Source organism: Zonotrichia leucophrys, chromosome 6 (assembly GCF_028769735.1).
Source record: "Zonotrichia leucophrys gambelii isolate GWCS_2022_RI chromosome 6, RI_Zleu_2.0, whole genome shotgun sequence".
NCBI classification, from domain to species: Eukaryota; Metazoa; Chordata; class Aves; order Passeriformes; family Passerellidae; genus Zonotrichia; species Zonotrichia leucophrys.
Window position 1 is genome coordinate 21,078,765 of NC_088176.1, and position 20,534 is coordinate 21,099,298.

Below are 20,534 nucleotides of genomic sequence, written 5' to 3' on the forward strand. Positions count from 1 at the left end.
GCTGCGAGCACGCCGCTCCATCTCGCCCGCCCGGGCGAGTGCCAGCCTCCGAGGCACGCGCGTGACGCTCAATATTTAAGGCGGCTCATTAGTGTGTGTGGCGCGCCCGCCCGCCCTGCCGAGCTGGTTCAGGCGGCCGCCGCCGGTGTCTCGGCAGCGCTCGCGCTCCCGAACAAACTTCGGGAGCGAGCGGGTGGGGCGGCGGTGGAGGGGGGGGTGAGGAGGCCGGGGAGTGGCGGACGGGCGGCAGCGGCAGCCAACGGGAGGGCGGGATTGCGAGACGTCCTGCCCCCGCTCACGGCCTGTGACCAATCGCGAGCGCCCGAGGCCCAGCCGCGAGGCGGGTGGGTGGGCGGGGCGCGCTAGTGTGTGGCGGCGGCGGCGGCCAGTGTCAGCCGCCGGCCCCGCCCCTTCCCGCCTGTGGGCGGTGCTGAGCGCGCAGGGAAGGGGCGCGCCGCGCGATTGACAGGCTTCGCCCGCCAATGGGAGCGCCGGGCCGGTTGCTGGGCGGGCCGGGGCCGGTGTGGGCGGGTGACGGACAGCCCCCCCCGGCCCGTGAGCGCGCAGCGGCGTGCGCGGCGCGGGCCAATGGCGGGCGGCGGTGGGCGGGGCGCGGGGTAGGTAAGGTTTTAATGAGCCTCCATTGGGCTGTAATCAGTGTCATGTCGGATTCACGTTAAGTACAACAGGGCGAGACAAAATGGCGGCGTAGGTGCGCCGAGCCGCGCGCGGCGGCAGCGGAGCGGCCGCGGGCGGCGCGGAGCGGGGCAGGCGGCCTGGCGCGGCCCGGCGGCTGGAGCGGCGGAAGAGCCGGCAGCAGGGGGAGCCGCTGCGGCGCCCGGAGGAGGCTCCTCCCCCCGCGGAGGTGAGTGGTACCGGGGGGGTCTCACCTGCCTCCCGCGGGGGACGCGCGGCCGCCGCCCCCGGCCCCGCCCGGTGCCCCGCAGTGCGGGTGCGCGCCCGGCCCCGGGCTGCCCTGGCCGCGGGTCGTCCTGCCCCGGGCAGAGCCTGCGGGCTGGGGGCTCCCGCCTCGGCAATGGCAAAGCCCGGAGCAGGGCGGGCAGGGCGCCGAGCCAGCCCCGGCTTGGCCCCTGCGAACGCAACAATGCCTTGGCCCGAGGCTCTAGGCGTTGCACATCTCCGTGGCTGGGCTAATACTGCGAAAACCTTCAGTAAGTTGTGGAGGGGAATAGTCCAGGCTGGCAGTACCACGTTTTGGAAGTGATGTTCACATTGTGTGTTCTTTGCCCGGACCTCACCTCTCGTGCTCTGTCACTGGGTATTGAAAATAACCCCCTCTGGCAAGGGCAGAGGGATACCCACCCCTGCTGTTGAAAACCAGGCTCCCAAGAAATGTTTTCAGCTCACCTTTTTCCAGGTGAACTCTTGGCAGTGAATATTACCTTTCTATATTTCCTGCTGTTCCTTAGCACTGTATTTTAAAGTGCTCAGAACTTCCACGGTAGAAGGTGGGAAAGGTGAATTTGGGTGATTTTGCTGCTGTCATGTTGTGCTGATGCTGTTTCCTCCGGTGGCACTTGCTGCTGTCATGTTGTGAAATGATTTTAAGCGTATGATCTCGAAGAAGCTTGTGGGGTATCTCAGAGCACAAGCGCTTCCATCAGTTCGTTTCACATGTGCCACTCTTCTCTGCACACCCCCGAGTCTTTGGTGCAGTTTTGAAGTTACTGTAGTGTCTACATATCTGTATTTTAAAGCATATAGATGTGTCATTGCCCTTTCTTACTATTGGAAACTCTATGTTGTGTAAAGAATAATACAACTGGCTTCATGACCTGAGTAATTTTACGAGGAGTATGCATGATGGGAGTCCTTACCAGGATCTGCTTTCTCCCCATCTCTCTGTAGGTCCATGTCTTTTGCAATAGGAAAACAACTGTGTTGTCTGTTTTGCATCATTAATTGAGATGGGGGTGGAATACAGAGTTGATTAGCTACAGAATTCTAAGTAATGGCTTGGAGCAAGGAAAAATGTCAAAAATGGAATGCAATGGCAGTCTTCTCTTCTTCCTCCTCCTCTGCTGCAATCCTTACCTGACCCTGATGCTGCAGCAGAGAGCTGGCCTGCTGCTGCTCCTCCTGACAGTGTGCAGAGCAGGTAGGAGGGAGCAGAGTGAGATGGAGCTTCACAGGTCACCGGTGGGTTGCACAAGTTGCTGTCATCTCCCCTGGCTGCATCTTCTCCTCGCCCCTTTCTTTTAGTTTTTTTTTTTTTTTTTTAATAGATGTGTTAATCTCAGGTTTTAAAAGTTTAACTGCATTTACGTTTATGAACGCTGAAGCAGACTTTTCATTAATTAAAAAAAAAACCCAACCTTTAGATTGTATGTTGTGATATTTGTGTAGTAACTTTTGGCTTTGGTTATGAAGAGAAGTGTACCTTTTTTTGTTGCTGTTTTTTTGGCTACACCACTTGTTTTCACAATCTGGATCACCTGGAAGCAATTCCAGGTACTAGTTCAGTCTGCAAACCACCTTATTAGAGGATTATAGGATTACTGATGACACCTGAGATTGAAGTGTTCAGTCACTGCCTTCTTTAATTATAATCATCTGTGCAATAGGTGTGTGCATTATAAAGGGCACATTTGCATTCATTCTAAATCCCAAGCTGAAATTTTGCAACTTCTTTGTATTTATCTGATAATTTATGACCTAGGCAAAGGGACAAGCCTTGACTAGAGATGGTTTTTCATGTTTACAGCTAATGGGTTATACTTCACCCTCGAATGCTTCTGTTCTCTGGCTCCTCAGTGGCAGACTTGTTAATAGATTTGGTTACTAATATGGTACAGCCAAACTTTTTCAAATGCTTTTATTTTCAATATAAGATACCAGAGAGCGTGGAATTTGAAATATGACGAGTTACGTAGAAGGAACTTCTTGACTGTTGCCATAAAACTTGCAAGTTGTCCTGTGCATTTAACAGTATGGAAAATCTATTTTGTGATTGAATGAGTGCTGCTGATGGTGATTAAAAGTTAGTTAATTACAAGGGGAAGAAGATTAATAAATAGACACGAGTGCCTAAATAGACTAATTTATAATCACTTCTTTGAAATGGTATTTCCTCAAAATCTGTTTGGATAATCATCACACTTCTTATATTAAATGATGTATGGCCACCTTTTTGTGGTTTTGGTAGAATTGCATTCTAAACTTAGAAACCTGAATGTAACTTTGTATTTCTGAGTATCCTTTTAGGTTGAATCTTGCAAGATTGTTTTTAAAGCTATTTGTTTTGTCTTACCTAATCACTTTGCATGTAAATGTGTGTATTTCTGTACTGCCAATCTTGGATCAGTCTGTCTTGATTTCTGAAAGATCTCCTTAATTTATAGCTCCAGGATATGAATTGTTTTGCTGGGGAAGATGTTTGTTGGTGAGGAGTTATTCTGCCTCTAGTGTGTGGCAGGCTTTGGCATGGCAGCCATGGAGGTCAGGGTGCTGCACTTCAAGTTCATGTGCACCCAAAATGCCAGAGTAAGAGAGGCTCTGAGTTGTGGCAAAACAATTTAAAACTTGGCTTGCAGGCACTCTGCATGGTTCCTTAAGGCACAGTGAACTTGGATACTGTTGGAAGGTGTCTATTTAAGATGTCTTGATTTTTGCTCCTGAAATATCCTGTCCAGTGCATTGGGAACTCTGTTCCTGCTGATCCACTCCACTGGAGTTGATATAGTAGGTGCTAGCATGCAGGAGGTTGTATTACCCCTAAGGAGTTTTAAGTAAATAAGTGAAAATGTAGTTCTGAATGTATATGGCTGTGAAATTTCTGTACCAAGCAGCAGGCTTTATATGAAGATACAGGTTTATGCTAACCTTTTGCCACAGTCATTGGCCAATAAAAATTCCTGTAACCCACATGTTATAGCATTTATACTGAAATGTTCATCAGTGTCCAGGAGCTTGGAACAGACCCTGTACTGTGTGTTCTGGAATTTAATGGAAGTGATGTGGTCGCTTGTATGAAATTTAATACAACAGTACTGCAGAAGATGTAAAACTGAGACAAGTATGTCTGACTCAGCAAATGCAGTGTTCAGCATTTAATTAAGTCGTGACTGTCTTAATGAAGACTTACAGTGGAACAGACTAACTAAATAACTTTAAAAGTAGCTTTCTAGGAATCTGGGGCTTTATATGTAACTATAGAGAACTTTCAAATCTATAGGAAGAGTGTATAAAATAGTCTAAATGTGAGTGAGCCTCCGCTATATATAGGGTTCTGCTTTGCTGTGTTATTGAATTTTCAGTGTCAGATTTGTGAGAGAATTTATAGGTTTTATAATACCATGGAAACTCTTTCCTTCCCTATATTTGTGTGCATTTTGTAGTTATGGTGTTATTTTGGAATTATCTGAAAACAGTGAATATAAACAATTCTGTTAGGGAAAGAATGGCTTTTGCTAGCTGGAGTAAACAAAAAAGGTCTGTTTACAGAACAAGTTATTGTTTGCTTGCAGATACTTGAAATGCACAAAACTGTTGTCAAATTCAGCTTCCATGAGTGCGGTCTGGAAGCAAGAAACTGGATCCAATCCACGCAGATCAATAGGGTTCAGTATGTGAGCCAGTTAGGCATTTAGGCCCTGCATTTGCATCAGGAATGTCTCTTTCAGTCTGGCAGTCACTTGAAGTTTCATATTTATAAATCTGAAGTTGTTTTAGCTTTGATCAGGTTTGAGGAGGACAGATTAATAAAATGAATTGATTAATATTAACTGTTTGGGTATAGAAAAATTTTATACTCACCAGTAACCAGCTGCACTTTTGTTAGTAATTCTGTTGTGTAGGTATAATACACGTGTGAAACATGAGTTGGAATTTAGATTTAAAGACGTTTTTGAGGGGTAGAAGAAGAAAGAGGTTTAGGGCCAAAAGTATGTATTGTAGTACTCTATTATCTTCTTAGTTGCAGAGGAATCTTTTTATGAAGTTGAAAATAATTTAGATTAGTGTATCAGTTCAGGATAGACTACACAAATATTTTTTCCTAGTTATAATTTACTTGTGTTTTTGAACATGATTTAAATGCAGGATGGCTAGAATAAACATATTAAAAAATGGGGTCCAGGACTTGTGTAATCATAGATGATTTTGTTATTTGTAGGATGCTTGCCATAGCTTTATAAATATACTTGCATATTAACTAGTTTCAAATCTTTGCCATGAAACTGGTGAATCTTCTACTTTACAAGATAACCCATGTATTGAGAATGATTTTTTTTTTCTCTTCTGTTTTTTGTTTTCCTTTGATTTGAAGTAATTATGCAATTCTGTTAATGCCTTCAAAAGTTCTCATACTTCATGGCAGAAAAAACTAATGCTTCAAATATATTTGTTTATTCATTATGCAACTCCTGTCTAAGTTTAATTTGTGAGACTTTAAAACTTTAAAATGGTTTTATTTTTTTCATATGTTCCCAGAATGAATAAACTCCTCATCAAGATGTTCTTTCTGGTTTCTTTAATGAGTTTTTGTAGCCACTGATTTTTCTATTGGAGTGGTATTCCATAATAAGTAAAAAAAAAAAAAAAAAAAAAAAAAGTAAAAAAACTGTGAGTCAATGAAATGTTTTTCAATGTCGTTTCTTTACTCATCTTTGTGCTGACAACCTGTTTATGTGAAGATGCCTCCTGTTACTTTGTTTTCATTTCTGTTCCTAAGGGTTTGTATCAAAAATGCCTCTGTGCTGCAGGCCTGAAAATGAGAAGTGCTTTTGTGATGCCTTTTGGTTTTGTAGGGTACCTAAATATTAATGAAGGATGTAATACTTGTAACTTGGTTCTGATATCTTTGGTTTTGATTTTTAAGTTGTGTAAACAACATGGCAGGACACTTAGACAGGATACTGTAGGAATTGGAAGCGGTCAATAATTTATCTTTTATTGCTTGGGGTTTGGTTTTCTGTTCGTTTGGGTTTTCTAGTGCTTGTGTAATCCGTGTAGAAATGATCTGGAGGCAGTTTGTTTTAGAGAGTGTTTTCAGATCCCTGACTGAATGGAAATTGTCCAACAGGTCAGTAGTAGGTTAAGTGTTGGGATGATGGAATTTAGGAAAGCTAAATCCACTGACTGTTATGAGAAGCAGAAGGATTTTATGGTGACTTGTTTGGTGTGGGGTGGGAACTGACAAATGTTTCATATAAAATTACAAAGATTTTTCTATACTGCAGCATCTATAGTATGAATGCATGTCTGAATGCGTTTTTAGTTTTTAATGCTTCGGCATTAACTGTATTCTCTCCCTGCCTCTTGTTTTTTTTCTTTTTAAAGGTTGCAACAAACTTTCTTTTAAGGAGGTACCAGTGTCATCACAGATGAACCCCTTCTACGTTTCAGTAACAGTAACATAATTGGAAAGTTTCAGTGGGGAGGTATTTCTCTGCTTTTTCCGACTCCTCAGGGTGGATATTTTTGCCATGTGTCCAAGCAGCGTGTGGAATCCTTTCATTTGTGTTTGAGGTGTGAACAGCATCTGAAAGATCTGCTAAAAGGATAAGGAGGAACCTCTATGGGTAACTCTTGGCTGGAAACAATTACTGGTCAACCATGGTAAAACTTGCCAACCCTCTTTATACGGAGTGGATTCTGGAAGCTATACAAAAAGTTAAAAAGCAAAAGCAAAGGCCTTCTGAAGAGAGAATATGTCATGCTGTTTGTGCTTCCCATGGATTAGATAAGAAGACTGTTTCAGAACAGTTGGAACTTAGTGTTCAAGATGGTTCTATTCTTAAAGTCACTAACAAAGGTCTTGCATCCTACAAGGACCCAGATAATCCTGGACGGTTTTCATGTGTTAAACCTGGCACTATTCCTAAATCTGTTAAGGGATCTAGAGGAGCCTGTAATGAGCTTCGTAATGTGGATTGGAATAAACTCTTGAGAAGAGCAATTGAAGGGCTTCAAGAACCTAATGGCTCCTCCCTGAAAAACATAGAAAAGTATTTGAGAAGTCAAAATGACCTAGCAAGTATTTTCAACAATCCTGCCTTTCAGCAGAGGTTGCGGCTGGGGGCCAAACGTGCTGTGAACAATGGGAGGTTACTGAAGGATGGTCCCCAGTATAGAGTGAATTATGGCAGTTTGGAAAGCAAAGGAGCTCCAAAATACTCCAGCACCTTCCCAGCTTCCCTTCCACCCGTCAGCCTATTACCCCATGAAAAAGACCAGGTAAGTCTGAAAAATGTAATAATGAAAAACTATTCTTGTTATCCTTTGTTTATTTACCTAATACAAAAGGAATGATTCTTCTGTGCTTTATTTACCTGTTTAATTGTATATGAATGGGTATACATGTCCCAGATTTAAGCAGAATCAGTTCTGGTAAACAAATTTTACTTGCCTCCCTATGTCCTACCATTCTGCATTGGATAGTTTGCTTTGTGAATTTTCAGTAGATGAGCAGAGCAGCAGGGAAGAGTACAGCTGTATGCTCTGTTGTAGGTGTGAGATTGTTCTGTCTTGCCTGACAGACTGGTGTAGCTGAAATCTGCAGTGTGATTTGATTGTGGCCTTTTACCTTCATTTTCTGCTCTCATATACAGATTTTGTTGTGGTTTGATGGCCTGAGATGCCACTGATAGGACTCAGGATGTTTACGACAGAATTATTATTTTTTTAAATGATATTTGTATATAAATAGTGAGCTTTAAAATGTCTGTGAATAGAAACTGGAATTAATGTTAATATTCTAGAAACAGAAGTGAAGGTGTCAGAGTGACAATTTGAGCTGAACTGCAGTATCCTCCTTCTGTTTTACTTTTGTTGCACTCCTTACTTGGATTTATTTTTGCTATTACTTGAGTCTTGTTTTGAAGTTAATTGTTCTTCATTTCAGCCTTGGGGGAGAAAGGACTATCTATTTTTTTTGTTTATGAAAGGATAGTGTCAAAGACATGTCTGCAGGCATTGTTTGATCATTTCCCGTTTAGTATGGTGAAGTGTGTTTGGAATTTTCAGTTTTCTTTGGGAGAAGGAAAGTTACCTGTTGTAGTTTAAGTGACTTAGTTAAAATATTTCTAATTTGTTGGTTTGGGGTTCTTTGCTTTCTTTTTTGTTTTCCTCTTCTGACTGGTCAAGTTTCATGGCAGTTGTTTTGGACATGGAATAGTCCAGACAGCTTTGCTATTGTAGAGATGCCACCAGTGTCTCCTGGAGGCAGCATGATGGTTTTCAGTGGTCTTTTTCCTTTGATGGCGAGATGCTGGGGGGTGCAGAGTAGAAAATGCTTGTGTTGGAATGATTTAGTGAGGTCTTCAGGAACAGTTGTTTGGGGAACCGTCCAAGGTGAGTAGTTGTAGCTTTATTTTTGTGAGCTTCTCTAAATGTATGTTAAATATGATTGCAATTGTGTAAGGATATCTATTTCTGTCAAATTGGACTTCTCGGGTGTTTGAGGGATGCATGGAGCTTCACGCTCTATAATCAGAATGGAAATTCAGAAGTGCTGCACACTGTGCAATTACTGCTGTAGCTGTACACTATAAACATTTAATTACTTGTAGTGGTAAAGCTGTCTAAGTACTTTGGGTTTCTACTGTAATTCTGATACTGTAATGACATTTAAAATTTGAGGGCTGGAGTACTGAGCAGCCCAAGTAACATGAATTTTGTAGAAACAAAATTCTCCCATGTTAGGCTACCTACTGAGACTGGCAGCCTTTGCAAGGAATGTTAGTTGGGTCATGGTGCTGAAAAAGCCATTACTGCCATACTAAAATACTGGTATAAGGATAAATCTGTCTTCTAGAAGTTAGCCAAACAAATCTGTTCTCTAGCAAGTGCTTTGGCAAGAAACGAGCTTTCATTTGGGTGCCTCAAAATTAGCAGTGTGACTTGCGTGTTTAAAAAACTGGCATACGGTTTTTCCTGACAAAAATAGTTTTGATGTGAGGTTGGTGAATCAGTAGTTCCATGTTAGTGTAGTTTACCACTTAGTTGTGCTAAGTTACTGAGGTTACTGAGCAAATATATAGAGACTTGTTTTAAATATGGGATTTTTACTGTTCTTCACTATGTATGGCTTTAAATACTTCAGGGACAGTTCTGAAAGTAAGTGTACATAAGTTGTCCCTGTCACTGGGGTGTGACTGCATCTTCATTTGAAATTGATGTTAATTTGTACATAAGCAGGGTGACATTGCAAGAAAACTGTTAGGCTATTATTACTGGAAGCATTTAAGAGACAGTATGGGGCATGTCAAGATTATTTATTGAAATTAATACAATGAATGTATCCAACTGGCATCTCTTGGGAATGGCTAACATTTGACGAGATTGGCATATATTAAAGTTTCTTTGGCACTTTCTATAGCTAGCACAAGTAAGAGATTATTTCTGTTGGGGTGGCTATTTTTGTATGTTTGTTTTGGCTTTTTTATTTTCAAATACTAGAGGTGATGTTCTAGTATGTGTTTTGTTGACTTTCCTGGAGGAAAAGAACAAATGTGAGGGTGCACAGAAATATGCTTTGATGATTGTGCAAATTTGAGTAATTTTGATTATCTTTTTTTCTTTAATGCTTAATTTTTAGCAGCTCATCAGGATGAGGCAAAAGACTTGGTCCATTAGAAGTGCATTGGAGCTCTCCCTCTGTCAGTCTGAACATTGACACTCAGAGTACCAAATGCAGACTCTGAACCTTTCTTCCTGAGTGAAAGGTGATCAGAAGAGATACAGTATGGCCTGTGTGGGGCATCGTGGTTGTGTTGTGTTGGGGTTGTTGTTGGCTTGTTTGGAGTTTTTTTGGTTGTTTGGTTTTGGGATTTCTGTTTTTGTTTGCTTGCTTCAGTCACCCACCCAAAGCATCTGAGTATGTAGTGCACTGAGAAGATACATAGTGTTGAAATTCAGTGTCAGTGAATTCAGTTTTGCAGACCTGGAGCCTTGACTGTGTGACAGGAGTGTTGAGTGGTTTGCATTCTATGAATACTTGGAACATGGAGCTGGAAGTGCCAAACATTTGTCTTAGTGGTGATGCTGTGGAGCTGCTTTTCTCATCCCTATTAACTGGGTGATCCAGTTCAACGAGATATAGTTCTCTTGTTTCATTAGATTCAGAAACAGCTGCAGTTAGTTACAGAAATACAGCAGCCATGTTTCCTCCTGTTATCCATAGGCCTGGAAGAATGGATTTGGATTAAAATGGTGTTTCAAGTGCTATCCTGGCTTTTCTGGGTTTGGGCAAAGTTGTATCAACTCTTGAGTTACAGCAAGAGAAAGGATGCAGTGCAGCTGTTTAAATTTTCCCCTTCTCAATCCCTTTCCATTGCCCTGTGTGTGGAGGGTTGCTTTTCCATCTCTAAATGAAGAGATACAAGTACAAGGTTCATGAAAGATAGATCTTGTTGGAAGGTCAGGAGCTTTTGGCAGCTATATGGTGTCTAGGTGGTATGTTTTAAGTGTCATGAGTAGTATGTCTTCTATAAAGGACTTTTCAGTTATCTGAAGGATTCTGGTGCCATTGAGGTAAATGCTCACTTGGTGTCTGGACAGGTGACTTGAATCAATGCAATCCAAAGGTGCCAGATTTAGTGTTAACTGGGTGTGTGAAGGACAGCATCCAGCCAGAGATGGAGCTGCCTTAAAAGTGAAGGAAGACTGAGAACAGTGGTATCCTTCAGGATGAAGACTTGCAGTGTCTTTTTAAAAAAAAAAAAAAAAACGGAAAAAAATCCTCCTCAAATAAAGAAACAAAAAGCCAAAAAAAAATACATGCATAAGAAAGCAGAAAAAGCATTCATTCTGTTGTGCAGCCGTTTGATCTTGTGCACTTCACTGTGTTGCAGTGCATATTTAAACAATTTAACTGCTCCTATGTGCTCTTCCTTATGCTCAAGAGTATCGTGCATAGATCCCCTCCCTTTTGCTTCACACCTTTTCTCACCAAGCATTTCCTGAAAAGGGCTGTATGAATATGTTAACCAGAAAATGCAGTGTAAAAACTGGTTACATAGTAGGGAAGGGTGTGAAGAGAGAGGAAAATTGAGTGATACTTAGCTTTTCAATAAGCCTTTGAAGCATTAAAATGCACTTCTGTAAATGCAGCAAAGTGGCATTTAAAACTTACAGTTTTAAGAACTTGAATGGTGTCAGTTGTAGAATGGCAATGTTGCTGATGTTTTCTGTTTTCTTTGTCACTTGGACAAGCACTAGGAAGGTTCTGCAGTTTGGGGGTTGCATGAAACCTAGTAAGTCTTGGGAGTTAGCCATCTGCTGAGCACAAGTGCTGTGTGACTATAAACTCAAAGAAAAATATTTGTAGACTGTGTAGGCAGCTCTTTATTTGCTTATTTTTAGACATAATTTAAAAAGATAAATTGAGCTTTTAAAGATGAAGAGGGAGTGGCCATTGCAACATTATCAGAGGGCTGTGGGAATGCATAGTGTATCTCAGCAGTTTAATCTTTGCCATGTTCAGAATAATTAGTACTTAAACTTCAAAGATATTGTTCAAACGAAGATGGCTTGATGTTGGTTCTCCTCAATGCTCTCTTGAACAGCTCAGCTGTGATTTTCATCTGATTCTTGGCATGAAAAAATTTACTAATCTCTTTCACTTTCAGTTTGTCTTTCTAAGCTGACTTTCATGCAAAACTGAACTTGTTTTATTAATTTTTCTTACCCTGAACTCCTATCTAATTTTGTTTTCACTGGCCTATGTACATTTAGCTTTTCAAATGTAACTTGGCATGGGTTGAATTTCAGTTTTCTGGTATGTATCTTGTGCCAGTGCAGACACTGGGTGTTCCTCCTTCTGTCTTTCAGGCAAAGGGCCAATCTATAGCGAATTGCGTTTTTGGCATTCAGGCTCCTCCTTGCTCAGTTTTTCAGCTTCCTGCCTTCCTGTGGGTAGGCAGCAAGAGAGTGTTGGTTGAGATTTCTTGTTGCTTCTGTGCTCTAGATTTCCACTGTGCAGAAACAGAAAAGGGAGGCAGAAACGAATGCACAGTGTGTCTTGCAGATGTACACATAAGGGGATATTCGTAATGCTGAACTTGGGGAGCTGCCTTTATGTGGCATCTGGGCTTCTGAGAGGGAGTCTGAGCACCAAAATGCAGTGATGGGAAAGTTGTCAGTCCATAAAATACTGTTGTCTTAGGATGCAGCCTTTGTTTCTTTCCTCTCAACATCTTCATGGTGACAAAATACTGAGGAGTGTTGGCATTACCTGGCAAACACAAAGTCTCGTGTTTGTGTTTCTCATTATTTCAATTCACAAGTTACCTTTATTTCTTGGAAGGGTGGCCTACACCTTAACTGTGTGTAGATCTGGTCCTGGAAATCCTGAGATGATTGCTAGATTCTGCTGCTCTTGCATTTTGGGTTAAGTTTTGGATTTGGAATGATTTTTTGGTGGGTTTCGTTGTTGATGTTTGTTTTATTTTTGGAGGTTTTGTCTTGTGTGTGTGTAGTGGTTTATATTTTTGTTTTGGTTTTTTTCCAAACCTGTAGCTTTTGAAATGCTAAAAGTGCCAACTCTGTGCATAAGCCAAGGGAATAGTTAGATCCTTTTAACACCTGAGATACCTGAGCTTGCCAGAAATTGAAATGGAAAATTCTCATTAAGCCATATTGTGGAGAAGAAACTCATACCACTGTACAGATGGATATATGTGGCTTTGGGGGCTTATTTTTGTGATTTACAATTCAGCGTGTTTGGACCAACCCAAGAAGCATATTTGTAAAAGTTGTCTTGAATTGTACAGTGGGAAGTTAAATACTGCTATTTCCTGAGTTAGATTGGTCTGTTCCTTTGTAAGGCAGGGTAGAGGTTAGTTTGCAATTTCTGATGTGACTTATTTTCTGCAAATAGGGTGATATTTGCAGTAGCCTGTAGATCTGAGGGAAGACCCTACTCATTGTTTTTGTTCTCTCCTAAGCAAGATATTCTGAGCATAGTTCTGCATGATGGGCACGTGGTTCTTGTTTATTGCAAGGAGTGATTCCAAACCTTATAGTGCAAGTTAAAATGTGATTCTTTTTGTTGTTTCCCTTTGAAATTAATTGGTGTGGGGTTCTGCAATGAGTCCTGTATTGAAACTGACAGCAGTGAGTTAAAGAAATCCTGTGTAATTCCAGCAGTTCTATTGGTGTTCATTCATCTATGCCATTTTCTGTGAACTCCTCTCTCTTAACTGGGAGTGACATTGAATTCCTAAACTATGGTTAGCGGTTTTACTCTTTGCATTTTTCCTCCCAGACTAATTTTTCTTTAACTAGTTAATGCACAGGTATATCCTTCATCAAAATTCCTTCTAAAACAATACCAGTAGGCTGCTTTAGAAATAAGGAGAGCTACATAGCATAATTTCTCAGTGCTGTTTTCTTACCTGTTCAAAGTGTCTTTGCTCTTCAGTGTTCAATAGTAGTGATGGTCTTGACTCTTGGGTATTTTTTTCTGTGTCAGTTGAAATGTGATAGCAATTCCATGTTGTTTCTTATTTCTGCAGGAACTTTATTGTAAAATGCGATGAAAAATCTTGATAACTTGCAGTTGAAGTTGTCTGCTATTTTTGACATATTTTTTTGTCAAGAAAGATATCAGGTATAAATTAACTGCACTTTTCCAGTTTGGTAGTTGTAAATGGCATAAGACTCACGTTGGAAAGAATTTCAAGCTAGCATTAAAGACAAGACTGGTCAAAACTCCAAAGTTTTCTTTACAACTTTAAATCCATTTATGGTCCTGTTAGCACCTTGGTTCTCTGTTCAGGACTATGTTTGCCTGGGTGTAAGGACAGAACCATGATTTAAGGGCCTGTTTCCAGCCAGGACACTAGGACTGTATGGAACCAGGTGGGTGGAGTGCTGCTGTGTACTGGAGCAACAGTATCAGGGCTCAGATGGTGGCTGTAGAGTTTTGAATATAATGGCATGTCAGATCAGGCATCTCTTAGCTAGCAGATCCGCTGCTGTCCTTTGTGGTTACCTGGTAAGGGACAAATCAGCCTTTAAACTAGTGTGATTTCCTTCAGTTGCAAAATTACTTGTATTTATTGTTGTTTTTCCCAATCTGCTTGTATCCCTCATTGAGGAATATTATTACTGGTGTCACATGGATCTTTTTGTGGGTTTTTTTCCCTCTCCAGGTTCTTTGTGAAGAGCTCAAAGTTTTGAATTTGCAGGCACAGCTAGCCTTCTTGAAATGAAAGGGTGTGAGCTGTTACAGGGAGGCCTGTGCAGGCAACTCCAGGGCTGCTGGGCTTAGTTCCAGGTCTGCGTGGATTATTTGGACTTCAGGTTGTGCTGTAGATAGGATGTTACATAAGGAAAAAATCCCATGTGGTGAGGGAAACTGCAGGCTTGTAAACTGTCTACTCTTATGCCTTGTCACTGCAGTACTGGCTGCAAATATGCATGAATTTCTGCTTTGTCAAGTTTTTTTTGTGTGTAGAGGGGCAGAGTCCTCTTTTTCTACCCTCGTGGTTGTGGTGGTACAGTCCAGCAGTTACCAATTAAAGCAGTTCTAGGTGGCATAGGCTTGAGACTTCTGGTTTTAATTACAAGCAGGACTCTGGCACAGGAAAAAAGCTGTGTATGATCTCAGCAGAGGTGTCTGGTAGGCATGGCTGATGTCTCCTCATCTCAGAATAGGAGCAGAGCTAGCTTAAGCTGTGGTAAATTTACCACACGTTTTCCACATGCTCTCCAGGAGTTAATTTCATCACTGGTAGTATTTTGAAGTTGGCTTCAATTTCACATCTGTTTTTTCCAAAATGGTGCTGATGAGTGACTGTAGTTTTAAGAACTAATTTTTATGTCATGTCCATGTATCCATGGCAACACTAACTAGCAGTGTTTGCATTTGGCTCAATAAAGACAAATGTCAGTGGCACCTGTGTTTCAGATATAGAGTACAGGCAGTTCTTAACTAATGAGTAAGTAGAACCATAGAATTATTTAGGGTGGAAAAGACCTCAAAGATGAGTGAGTCCCATTGTTAACCTAGCACTGCCATGTTCACCCTTCAGCCATGTTCCTAAGGGCTGCTTCTGCATGTTTTGTGAATGCTTCCAGGGATAGTGATTCCGACACTTCCCGAGGCAGCAGGAAGTATTTACATGTAACAGTTGAAAGCAGTACAGTCAAGATAAAATTTCCATACATGTGTGGGACTGTTGTGTTCAAGCACATCTTTCAGAACTATCTGTTGGATGATTATAGTGAAGATGCTGTTTTTCAGATGTCAAAATAATGAGAGGTAACTGGTGTAAGTTGCATCAAGGGAAATTGAAGATAGATGGAGAAAATCTTGTAAAATGAGGGTGGAGAGACGTGGAACAGGGACTCAGAGTAGGTACAGAATCTCCATCCTCAGAGGTGACCAGAGCTGGATAGGCAATGTCCTGAGCAACCTGATTGGTAAAAATGTGATAATACTTACTTGCAAGTAGTGTGAAATTCTTTAAAATGTTTAGCATTAGTGGATAATGAGCAGTAGTTAGAAAAGACTTTATGGAAAAATACAGTTAAGGGTGATGAAAAAGTCAGTGTTTGAGTCTGCAAAGATTAAGACCAAAGTAAGCTTTGTTATGATCATTGAACTTAATAGTAGCTAGTTAGCAAGTTCTGTGCTTATGAAGGCTGCTGTATCACTCCCTTCTATTCCAGATTTAAAGATACTCAGCTTTCATGTCCTACTTTGATTTTTCCCTCTTGACCTCTGAATGCTAGTATGCCTGCTGTAGGAGTTGGTTTAACAAAAATCTGTTCATGGTAGAGGAAGAAGACAGTGCATTGATTCCTGCAAGTATTTGGTTACCAGTCAGTTTATAAAGATAAACACAGAGGTTAATGTAATAAACAATGGGGTTATACATAAACATGGTATTTTCCAATCTGAATATTTTTGGTCTGCCTTGAACTGTCTAGCTCTCTTCCCTTTCCTCTTTATCCAGTTGTTAAGGCTGAATGTCACAAAAAAACTTACTAATGCTGTTTTGCAAATATTAATCTCCTTTAATATTGAAAAATTGTGTAATAAACAAAGTGTATTTATTTTTATGTGTTTGGCATGCATTCTGCTGATCTAGCAAAGGAGGCTTTTGGATGTTACAGGTGTTTTCTGAAGGTCTGAAATTTATAGATAAATCAGTGAATCAAGAATTGCCTCGAGCCACATGCAGGAGGGGTTCTCAAGGCAGCAGCAGGTGCTGAGTGCCTGTAGGATGCTCTGTTACTGTGCCTGTACATGTGTGTTTTAGCTCCATGCAAACTGGGGCTCCTGCTCTCCTGGAAGCCAATGACTGGCTCAGTCAAAGAATGCTCCTGGTGGCTCACTTGACTTGCTTGTCTGCCATGCACTCAAGGAAGGAATTCCTGGTACTTGTGTTCAGTAGGTTCTGTGCTTTGCCATTGGGAGTTTTTGTGACAATGGGCAGTTGTTTTTGCTTTATGAATTTGTGCACTATATTTAAAAACCAGTGACTAGCTGCTCTTCTTGCAGGCACATTTTTAGTCTGTCAGTGGACAGTTGCAGGAGTCTTTTCTGATCTGAACATGAGATGGGTGGTAGGAGTCTTTTATTTGGATTAATAGCCCACCGCAGGAATCTTTCCTCTGTGTTCCCAACTTCCCCTACTGCTGTGAATTCAGGATGATAGCTCAATTCTGACTGTGAATTCAAGTAAATAAATGTGGCTTTATTCAGCCTAGGATTGACAGATTTTGTTTTATGTCTTCTGGAAAATACTAGTGATGGAAGAAAGCAAAACTACTCATTATCTGCTAACATGAACCAGAATCTGAATGATTTATGTTTCTTTCTCAATATTGTCTTTGGATGTGTTTTGAAGAGGCCTCTGCATGACTTGTTTTCTAGAGAAGAGCTTATAATATAGCTGAGAACAAGCTCTTTTCCACTTTCTGATATCCGTCTGGTGCTGAAATTCTAATTTGCTTGATGTTTTGCTAATGCAAATGAGTTTTGCTAAAACAAGTGTATTTCTAATTTTATCAGAGGTTTTGTATGGAATTTACTCATAAAGATTAATGCTTTAAAATTTGTATTTGCTCTCATGTAGCAGGGAAGGAAACATAAAATAGCTTTAGTAACTAAGTGGTATTAGCATCTAATCTCTTATTTTGCTTTCCTGTCAAAAATTTATCTTTGTTTTAGTGGACTTCTGTCTTAGCTTTCAGTTTCTGACAGCAACCTTAATAGCAAATTCCTTCCTTTCCCCACAACACATGCATGTTTCCTTCACTGTTACTGATACTGTGAGATCAGCAGCTTCAAATAAGGTTAGCTTTTGTCTTTTATGTGCACAGCTAGAACGATTTCCATTGTTATTGCTTTCTTAGGGCATGACAACTTGACTTTTTCTTATTTAAGATATGTATTTAATAAATTTTACCAATTAGAGTAGACATCTGTTTGGAGATCAGCAGCAATCAAAATCACTTGTGAAGAAATTGTTGGCTCGTGATGCATCTAAAATATTTCTGGAAGTTCAGCTTCTTTTAGCTGTTGCTAAGAGATAAATTTTCATTGACATGAGTGATGTGAGGACATGTCAGCATGCTACCAGTTGTTTTATAGGCAGTCAGCTCTGCCGCCTTGCAGATGGTTGGAAAGCTCTTGGTAGAGGATAAATGTGTGCTGATTATCTCATTGAATTAAGGTAACCTTTTGTTGTTCATTGAATTCTGCAGAGCAGGCACTGAGCAGCTGCTCTGCTGTTACATTCTGGATTTAGTGAATACAAAGATTATGGTAAAAGGTGTTTAGTCCTGTTCTAGGTACTGTAAGAATTTCTTATTTCATATTACCTTTTAAGTGTTGTTTTTTACTGGATTGGTTAGGGTGTTCAACATGTTAACTAAACTGAGTTTTTCAATTTGGTTGTCACCACATGCTTATTGATATTTTCAAACTTTAAAAGCTCTGCATTTCTTCAAGTGCTGCCAAGGGAACAAGCTCTTGTTTCTGATTAGATTTCCCTCAAATATAGTTTAAGCAATCTGATGATTGTCAAATTCTTGAATATATTTACTTTGGATTACATTTCTGAGTGTACATGTAATCTATGGGAGTATATTTAAAGGTCATAGTTCACTGTCATGTTAAAGCTTCCATGTAGACTTGTTTTCCCCATCCTTTAGAAAACAAATTAGTACACAGGATTTTATTAAGGACTGTTTTGAGGATTTGGAGTATTTAATTTCTAGAATGATTTTGGAAAGGGGTTGGGGAAGGAATTGTAGCATTCCCCAGACCAAGCTTGAAGTACTTGGATTGCAGAAAACATTTCTGGATTGTTAGTGCCTCCACACTTTTTCATAAAACAGCCAAGGTCTTCAGATCAGTATAGCTTTGTCCAAGAAAATTCTGTTTTGTAAGGACCAGAAAGTGAGTTATTCTCAGAATATTTCAATTGCTTCATAAATTCAGTGGGTAAAATATAAATCAAATAAGGTATTGTTCTGTGAGCTATATATAAAGGAGCCTGCTTATGTACCTTGCTAAATAGAAGGGGATAATAGACACTTCTTCATATAGACCCTATGTCTAAGTGTTGGTGTCTAAGGCATGTTATAGAGAAATGTTTCTCAGATCCAGTTTAGGCTCATCTTCCCTGCCCTGTTTAGATGTCACTTTGACTTCATTCCTGAAAGCTTTGGAGGTTCATTTATTTTATCAAGTATATAATGTTCTGCAGGGTTCTTAGGTTTCCTTTCAGCCCACATCATACACGGTTTGGACTTTGACCAATAAACAGTTGACAATCTTCCATGCAGTTTCAGGAAGTGTTGTTGGGCTGCTTCTGTAGAAACTATATTGTTCAAAAACTAGAAATTCTGTTTTAATTCTAGGATTAAAATGAAAAGAATCTATGTTAAATGAATTTTGTTACATAAAGCTTTAACACAATAGGATATGATATTCTCAAACCCAGGAACTGAAGTGGTTTTTTTCTGCTGTAGAAATACCACAGTCAAATGATGCTCCTTTGAAATTAGGTAAAAAGGAAGCAACTTCATATTTGTTTCATTACCCCCAATATATTTTTGCCCTAATAAGCAAATTGGTTTCCATTTCTGAAGACAGTGCTAAGACACTTAGTGAAATACATTCCATCATAAATGTTCAAAATAGCTTCTCAGACTGCTCTTCTCCTGTACCTAGTGGAGTTTTTATGGATTTTTTTTTTCTTTGCCTTTTGGTTTACTGAAATGCTGACATCTAACTCCAGTACATTTCCAATAGTTCCTTTCTACCTCTGCTTCCTATCAAACAGATTTCTTTTGTCACCTGGTTTGTATTTTGAATTAATTATAAAAATCTGAGCTATTGTCATAGCTTTAAAGAATGGTCTGCTTAGAATCTCTTAAGATTGCCTCAGTATTAAAATTAACAATTGCATAATATTATATATGAAAACTAAGCCTTTAATCTCTTAGCAGCCTTCCTTAGAATGTATTGCATGACTAAGGTAAACTGATATTAATTCTCTCTTCAGGCAAAGCAGACCAAAATATAATAGCTCCTGCAGTGGTATCTTTCACTAGTGAGGGACTGTGGCCTTGTTGGAGATAGGGATGATGATAAGGCAGGTTGCATGATGACCTCAAAAGTCCAGCTTCCAATATCAGAGTTGGAAATGGCAGCTCCTGACACAGCCTGGGTTACAGCTCCACTGTTCCTTGCTGCTGTTACAGTCTAGCCCAAAATGGCCCGGACAAGCTTTGTGTATACTTGTAACAACTTGGAACTCAGTTATGTGATCTAGCAGTCACCTTCACCTCTGATCTTTTTAAGGCCTGTAATCAAGGGTGTTTGCTTTTGGATAGCTTTTTAGTGAAATATTGCAAAATGCTACAGTTGGAGAAAAAGCCCTTGAGTTTGTAATTTTAAATTTAAACTGTTTTCTTGGAATGAGTTTCACTGGGAGGAGGTGCCACAGGGAATATTGCATATTGCTATATATCACTCTTCACTGAAAATGAGCTGTTAGACTATAAAGCCAGTAAGGGAGTAATTAAATTCTTAATTGGGGCTGATAATAGCAGAGGTACAATGACGACTGTTTTGATTCACAGAAAACAGCAACAGGGAAGCATGACTTAGAACTGCCTTTCAAACCAAGGCAGCAGCTCTTGCTTCTTAAGAGCTCTGTGAAGTTGTATTTGTTCTGCTATAGTCTGTTGATACGCTGACTTTTATATACAAGTACAAATATCACTTGTCCTAAGAGTTTTTAACATAGTACTATGAGAAAGCAGTGTTTATATTTTATTTGCACATAGAATGCTTTTGTATTCACAAGCCTGTAAATAATTAGTCTACAAAAGTTTTTTCTTAGTAGATCTATTAAATTTCATCACAGCTCTATTTGATCCAGCTTATGCCATCAGCACTTACTCCTGCTGTGGTTAGGACCACAGACGGTAGATTTGGTATTTATGCTCTATGCTTGTTTTTTTGTTTCTCAGATGTGCTTTTTCAGGCTTGTCCAAGAGTAGCATAATCTAGAACAGATAACCCACTTAGTAAAAACAACAGC

At 40.2% G+C, this 20,534-nt stretch overlaps 1 protein-coding gene across 5 annotated transcripts in view; it reads left to right on the top strand.

Moving 5' to 3' along the window:
* KAT6B (lysine acetyltransferase 6B) overlaps positions 1-20,534 on the top strand; it is a 101,697-nt gene that overhangs the window by 1,179 nt on the left and 79,984 nt on the right. For 4 of the 5 annotated variants that reach the window (XM_064716480.1, XM_064716482.1, XM_064716481.1 and 1 more), the window contains one exon: positions 6,301-7,197. In XM_064716480.1, the coding sequence (XP_064572550.1) occupies positions 6,577-7,197 (621 nt within the window). In that variant the 5' untranslated portion in view covers positions 6,301-6,576. Of the gene's footprint in view, positions 1-681; positions 866-6,300; positions 7,198-20,534 lie in introns of all 5 variants that reach the window. The other variant, XM_064716484.1, reaches the window with a different exon arrangement.